Below are 7,907 nucleotides of genomic sequence, written 5' to 3'. Positions count from 1 at the left end.
GCGGTTTCAAGATGATGACTCTTGGCAAGGACAAAGTGATCCAAAGGGGGCATACCGGCAAAGAGAAGATCGGATGTACTACCTAGAGACACGGAGCCTACAAGAAGCACAAACTTGGACAATCTAATGAATACTCTTTTGGTGAGCCAATGCCACATGAAATCATTTGTTTTTTCCAACATGTTTCATTTTCAAATCTTTGTAATCATATGCCATGTGATAAGGCATTTGACTTTGATCAAGGGATATGTGAATCCGTGTCGGAGTTTTACAAAATCCACCACCGAGACGTGCCATGTGTTGACTGGATATACTGCTGAGTCAGATATGTGCTAAATCTATAGTCAAAATAATGCTTAGTCACATAGTTGTACTGATCAGATTTGTGCTCAGTTAGATGTTGCTTAGTCAGAATTATGTTGAGTCGGATGTTACTGAGTCGGATTTTTACTGAGTCGGATTTCTGTTGAGCCAGATTTTTGCCGAGTCAGATATTGGTTAGCCAGATGTTGGTCAATCAGATCTTGCTTAGTTAGATTTTGTTAGGCCGTAGGTTAAAGCTACAAATTGTAATGGTGTTGAGCAGTTTTATGAACACCTCTATACACAATCAGTTTCACGAGTCCTCTCTCTCTCTCTCTCTCTCTCTCTCTCTCTCTCTCTTCTTGCTCTCACTCAATCTTTACGCATGCAGTTTTGAGAGTCGTTCTCTGTGTTTTTCCCTGTTGAGGGTGTATGCCCTCAACAAAAATCAAGCCAAATCATAATTATGAAGCCATAAAAACATTCCATTGAGACTTCACACCTAGCCTCGTATTCTCAACAAATGTACTTACAATGTGTTGGCAATTGAGTTGGTTGTTGCAACTTCATGCTTGACATTGAGAAAACATGTTGCACAATGGGTACGGTCCCCTTGTCCTTGCAATTCTTGAATCCAAGGAGCTTTCATTTCCAATGATAATCCACAGTTTCAAACACGGTGAGGGCCAATGACAGATGGTTGCATGTATACCCAAGCACCTTTGGTGAACTCTTCTAGTACCCACTCACCATCTATACCTCTTGTGTTGCAACATGGAATTTCTATGACCTCATCCTTTCGCTGCCTTTGCGGAGTAGATCTTGCCATGGGTGAATAAAGGAAATCAGGAGGAGGAGGAGGACCTTGCTTGTTGCTACAATGCATGTGGGAGGAAGGGAATGAGTTTGCTTGGTGTGCCAATGGGAGGTAGTATAGTAGTGGTAGGGACGGGAAGGAGTCTGGTTGATGCTGCAATGGAGGTAGGAGAAGGTGGATGACCCTTGACAATGGGAGGCGGGAGGGACGGAGAGAGGAGATTCCTTCATGTTACAATGGAGATGGTAGTAGAGAAATAATGTTGGAGTAGAGGGTGATTGTGATGGTTGCAATCAAGGAGGGCTTGAAAAAAGGGTCCTAGAAAGAGAAAATCACTTTTTAGATATGAAATAGTTTTGGGGGCACCTTGAAGAGTAAAAAATGATGTTTCAAAAGTTTTTTTAAAATTTTGAATTTTAAGGTCTTTTGATGCACATTTTGACTTTTGGAGCTACAAATTTGCTTGTAATTTATGGTTGAGAGACTCAAGGCCACTCTTGGCCATGAATAAAAAATTAACTACTCCTGGCTACACGTGGTGAAAATTGTATAACACATTGTATTCAAGCTATAGATCACATTTGAAAGCAAAGAAAAAAAAAGAAAACGTAGTTGAGTTCTAAATGAATAGAATTTTTTAACATAAATCAAAATTTTGAGCTAGCATTTAATGCTTTGGCTTCCATTCTTTAATGTAAAGAGCTTTATTTTCAATTAAGCTTACTTTTAAAGATCTTTATATGTTTTTTGTGATTTGTTCATGCTTGGAGTCTATTGTTATAGGTCCTCTAGTTGTAATTAGGGAAAAAAAGTGGTGGTTAGTTTCATATTCTTTACCATGTTCAATTGAAATAATAGATACAATTGAGCACAATATACCTTACAAGGAAAATACTGCTCTAGAAGATTATGGCTTTTAACTAGCAGTATATGTAGACAGCATGTTGCTACGATCCTCGAAGCAGGTCAAATTTTGGCGTATCTTGGAAGGTGCTCTGAATCTTTTGAGGGCAAAAGGGATTGACATGGTACGTGTCAGAGAGAAGGAGAGAGAGAGAGAGAGAGAGAGAGAGAGAGAGAGATATAATTTTATGAAGGCAAGAGGCCAGGGGATGGTGCGTGGGACATTGACGGGGCAGTGTCTCTCTCTCTCTCTCTCTCTCTCTCTCTCTCTCTCTCTCTCTCTCTCTCTCTCTCTCTCTCTCTCTCTCAGTCAATTCGCAACCGCGGATGTGCAGGAGCGAGTTTGAAGGAGTGCAGAGAGCCGAGAGTTGGGCCATGCAGGAAAGAGCCGGACCGTTTCAATTTTGTGGATCGCAGGCAGGGGGAAAAGGGGGAAAGGGCGGAGGGGTGGTCGACTGGGTGCTGCGAGGGGATGGTGGTGGGAGGTAGAGCGCATCTCAGAGCTGAGGGCTGTTTCAATTTGGTGGATCGCAGGCAGGGGGAAAAGGGGGAAAGGGCGGAGGTGTGGTCGACTAGGTGCTGCGAGGGGATGGTGGTGGGCGGATGCAGGGCGAAAAGGGGGGAAGGCCTTAGGTGGGAACAACGGTGATGGGGCACTTTCCATTTGACTTTGGGAGGAGGGAGGGAATCTTTACCGTTAATTAATTAATTAATATGGGTGCTAAATAGCATTTGTGAACATTTAGGACAGTAAATAATAAGTGATAATATGCAAAATTATCAATGACCTATTGGCTCTACCCACACTTATAAAGGCGAATCTTAGAAGATGCGCTCTCTACTCTTTCTCGTACATTGCATTCCCACGCACTCTCCTGAGACGCTTGTTCTTGCGCACACACCCCTTTTGCCACTGCCCAGTGTGCGGGTACAACTGTTTCTTTTCAGGAGGACTTTGCCCTCTCCAGGCTTCCTTGGTTCAACTCCTAACCTTCATAGCTCATCGCCACATTCTTCCACCACCCTCAAATCTCAAACAGATCCTCCTACCTAACCTGCAGACAAACGAATGAGAGATAGAGAGAGAGAGACGCAAAGAGAGAGGGAGAGAGACCACATCTCGGACGGATTTGATCCATGCAGACAAGCAAACGAGAGAACGTGTGTGTGTGTGTGTGTGTGTGTGTGTGTGTGTGTGTGTGTGTGTGAGAGAGAGAGAGAGAGAGAGAGAGAGAGAGAGAGAGAGTGAGAGATAGAGAGAGAGAGAGAGCCACCCTAGTTCCTTCTGGCAGCATGATCTAAAACCCCATTCTTCTTGCTTCTGCTCACGAGATCTCTCTCTCTCTCTGCTAGCGTCTGCCTTCACAAACATAGCTGGCAGCCATCCTTCCCTTTTCCTCTCTTGAACAATGTTTGCCAATACCTCGATCGCCCTCACTGACCCAACTCATGATAGATGTCACGATGCTTGCTCTCTCTCTCTCTCTCTCTCTCTCTCTCTCTCTCTCTCTCTCCGCATCTACTTTCAGTGCCTTCACTAATACATCCGGCATCTCTCTCTCTCTCTCCCTTCTCTCTCTCTGTCTGTCTCCTCCAGGTGCCCCCTCTACAAAATATCTCTCTCCCTTCCCATGCTCAGATTTCAGACACAAATTTTCCAAAATTCCCAAAATACCCTTTGTTATGAGATTAAATTTCTCCACAAAAAAATAGCTTTTCGTAAGAAGACTGATTGTCTATCAATACAAGATGCTAAATCTAGGCTTAGCCTTTTTTGCGAGGTAATTTGCAACAAATTACATGCTAAGCGCGCAAAAACGGATCTAATTTGCAACAAATTACATGCTAAGCATGCAAAAACGGATCTCAATTGTCAAAAAAGGAATAAAGATTGGAAATTCCCAAAATACCCTCACATTTCAAAAATTCCCAAAATATCTCTCATATTTTGTAAAAAATTCCCAAAATGCCCTTCAAATTTTCCAAAAATCCCAAAACACCAGCGTAAACATCTCAACTGATTAAAAACTTGTTTACTCTCGAAAGATTAAATGTTAAAAATGCAAAGTGTGCCCTTTTATGCTAAGGCCAAAGGATCTCTGTAGATTCCCCTTAATGAGACACTTTGGCAAACTTATTCACTAGATATGGTCATGATACAGAGTGAAAAGACGCTTGGGTTCGAGTTGCCGGTCGGGTGTTGATCCCACATTTTTGTTCGTCGTCGATCGCCTTCGAGATGCACGCGTGTCACCTTTGCAGTCGATCCCATGACGAGGTCTAATGAAGACCTCGTGTTCTTTAGTCCTGTGGGGTGTGTCCTTCAAAAAGCATCACTAGAGCTTGCATAGATCCAACTATTTATTACTAACCTCATCGTGTGTATTGTCTAATGGCGATGACAATTTATTTATTAGCTACATGTAGTGAGGTTAGTTTAATAAATTAAAAAAATACCACTAACGTGGCAATTTTTTTAAGCCTCCTTTCCTACAGACAACGAAACCCACCAGGCTCAAGTTGCTGCTCCATAAGAGGGCGCGACAATAATGGCTAAGCAACATGAAAGTTGCAAAGCTGAGGTGAGAGAGCCTGTGCACATACGCGTGTCAACATGAGAGAGACAATGGGTTGGTTTCCCTCAAGCGCCGCGCGCGCGCGCACACACACACACACACACAGACTTGTGGCACCTTGCGCAACACAGTGGTTGCTAGCACAATTGAGGGGCGACAAGGGGGGGACTGCCTTGCCTCTCCTTTCGCGAGCTCTAGAATGGAAGCTACATCAAATAAACAGCTTCTATTTTAGTAGAAATATAAAATAACCTCCTTTTTCAATTTTCAATTGAAAGATGGACGAAATCGCCATTTGTATCTCATTAAAAAATCCACACCCTACATGTGGGTGCCCTGCTTACAGATATTTCCTTGCATAAATCCTTGATTAAATTTTCAGAAAATATATATGAAAAGAAAAATGATTCTATGATCTTTTGTCAAGTCTCATTCATTAGGGTATGGGGGCCAATCATGGGACGACCCCCTCTAAAAAGAAGAACAAGGCCCAAATTGAAAAACATAACGTCGTCAATTTTGGAACAGCGAACGCCATTGCTGGGATGGTTTACGAGAGCATTGTGGGAAACCCATTTTTTGGGTGCGCTTTTGAGTTGACTTGACTCTGTCTTATGTGAATTAGCTTATGTTGGTCTTGTTAGTAGATCCACCTTTTTGTACACACAAAAAGTTTTGCTGTTGTCTCACACGCTACCAGAGGTGCCATCCTAGCGGCCCAATTTGTTATTGCAGCATGACCTTTGCACAACCTATCTATTGCACTACGCAGTAGGTCCCGAAAACGGCTTTTTCCTGGTCGAATTAACGCGAATCAGTGTAGATCCCAAGGAAAGTCCAGGAAGCAAAACGAAGGCAAGGCAGGCAATCTTGCATGTGTCAGGACAGCTGGCGCTCGTTATCAATGGGCACAAACGCGTGTTCTGGTGATTTTATAGGACGGCGGATACTTTTAGTGAGTGCTCGCGAGCTGGTTCAGTTGGTTTTGTTTGAGCATGCAAGTGGCTGGTGAATCTAACCAGAACGAGGTAAGCTCTACTGTGCTTTTTTGTTTATGGACTGGATTGTCTGCTGAATTCAAGTCAACAGCCTGAGTGCGTACTATTCTGTCTGTATTGTGCTGCATATTTTTGTTTGATGCGAAGGCCTATGGTTCGCCTCAAAGCAGAGGCCCGCTCTACAGACAGAATGAAAATGAGGGCAATGTATCAAAAAACAAAAAAGGGATGGGGTTGAGTCATTGCCAGCTCGTAGTGGCAGGTCTGAGAAGCCGAAAAGCTCTAGGCTCATGGAGGTTAGTGTCACGGTGTCTGTAGGAGGTTGTGATATTGATGTAGGTTTGTTAGCTTCCATGCATGCATTCCTCGAAAGGGAGACAGATGCTGGTCTTTGTGCTGTTGAAAGAGGCGGCACTCTTTTTCACTTGCACTTCCAGATGGTAATGCGGCTTTGGACTAGCTCCTTGGTCGCAGCAAATAGGAAAGTGAAGCAGTACTTGGGCTGGGACAAGGTTGTGCCTGCTGGTGGGATGGTGCTTTGCCGTGCTTTGAAACATCGTAATACGCATACCTTCGAGGGTATGCTTGGCTACTGCTTGAAGAACCAAGACAAGCCGTATTTTCGAGTCGTGATGCACAATATTCATGCAGATGAGATTAACAAGGGAATAGAGTTGTATAGCTTGTATGGCGGCGACAACTTGAAGAAAAAAGTCTGTTTGACGCCCGCAACTATATTTGATAGGACATATATGTTCTGGAAGTTTAGGTTGGGACATCCATTGGGAAATGATTTCTTATCGACTGTGCACAAGATGCTAAAAATTGGGAAATATTATCCGTCATCGGCGTGGGTCACACCCTATCCGGGGGATGCAATTAGGCAAGACAAAAGCTCTTTGGAGATGCATGGTTTATCCATCGACCACAACATACCAAGATGTCGCTAGCATCTTTATCAACAATGATGAATGTAGTACAACTCACCCACGTGCCGACTGGTTCCACTCTCAGTGGCAAGGAATTGAGAGGTATGTTCATGAATATGCATAGGAATGATTTTGATTTTTCATTTTGCTATCTATCAAGCATCTTCTCAACAGTCCAGCGAGCGTGCCAACTAATCGTGAAGATAACTATAGTGAACAAAACCGCTATGACGGGGATGACGATAGCGACGGAGGGAGCCCACAAATAGGTGATGACTATATCCCCTTGGTCCATAGTGTTGGCATCACAACAATTGCATGATACGATGTATTTCTAATTCGTTGTAATTGCTTCTATTTGTTGCATGTGATGAGGCTAAAAGTTTCTATTCTGTGAATGCAGGGTAAAATGGACCAGATGAACTTGGTGTACACGATGACAGAGACGCAAGTAGACGAGTCACTGGATGAAATTCAGGATCCACGATTGGACAAGATCGAGAAGATGGTGTCAGAAATTTTGCACGAGGTCTCTAGGAATCGAGCGGAGGGTTATCGAGCTCTTCGATCTGATGTCCTGGATGCAATAGATAGATTAAAGGACGCAATCGATGAACGCGAGACAAATGTCGCTGATATCCAGGTTTCTAAGCTAGAGGAGCAAATCTTGGTGCTGCATGGTGAGGTATCAAAGTTGAAACACAGCTTAGCAAGCTGAACGCACTCTTATGTAGGCTTGCCAACTTGCTAAACAGACATCTTGTTGAGTAGACTCTCAGCATGTGCTGGCGATTTGCGAGCACAGTCTCGACACCTGCTGGGTTCTTTTGCTGTTGTGGATTTTCGTTATTTACTGCCAACATGTACTGCCATTTTGGTTATTTACTGCCAGCATGTATTGCTGATCTTATGTAACTATGGATCTCATAACTGAATTTTCACAGTGATCTTGAGAATCAATTCCATAGTCTTAATGCAATCTGATGATTATGTTTGAAATTGACCTGAATGTGGCAAAGCGTTATGCTTATGTGTTTCGTGATGTCGAGATATAGCTTTCGTGTGAACAAGGTCAAGCAATCTTGCTAATTAATTAAAGTAACATTAACATAGAGCCAACGCTTGTATTAGACGGTATCTCACAAGATACCTTGCTTTGGGAAAAGGAAAACGAAAAAGTTCTAAGCTCTTTCCACGTGCAGGCACACAATTCATCTCCTAAGCCTAACACAATTCATCTCCTCAGCCTAGATAAGCAACTCAATTTAAAGATTTAGCATCTTGTCTTGATAGGGAAAGCTGGGGGCGACAAGTGTTTCTCTCCCTCTTTCTTTTTCTCAGACACACACACGGAGGTTGCTTTGACAGCTGTATGAGGCGG

The 7,907-nt window shown here is 43.2% G+C and overlaps 1 protein-coding gene and 1 pseudogene across 1 annotated transcript; both read left to right on the top strand.

Moving 5' to 3' along the window:
- Positions 1–5,736: 5,736 nt before the first annotated feature.
- Positions 5,737–6,547, top strand: LOC147434719 (uncharacterized). Its single transcript, XM_086489671.1, is given in 3 exon segments — positions 5,737–5,778; positions 5,781–5,805; positions 5,808–6,547. Coding segments are annotated over 3 exon segments (807 nt in total).
- A 17-nt stretch (positions 6,548–6,564) lies between these two features.
- On the top strand, positions 6,565–7,480 carry LOC147434718 (uncharacterized; annotated as a pseudogene).
- The last annotated feature ends 427 nt before the right edge of the window (positions 7,481–7,907 follow it).

This window comes from Adiantum capillus-veneris, chromosome 19 (genome assembly GCF_014529385.1).
Source record: "Adiantum capillus-veneris isolate H3 chromosome 19, ASM1452938v2, whole genome shotgun sequence".
In the NCBI taxonomy this organism is placed as follows: domain Eukaryota; kingdom Viridiplantae; phylum Streptophyta; class Polypodiopsida; order Polypodiales; family Pteridaceae; genus Adiantum; species Adiantum capillus-veneris.
This window is presented reverse-complemented; position numbering and strand designations above follow the sequence as displayed.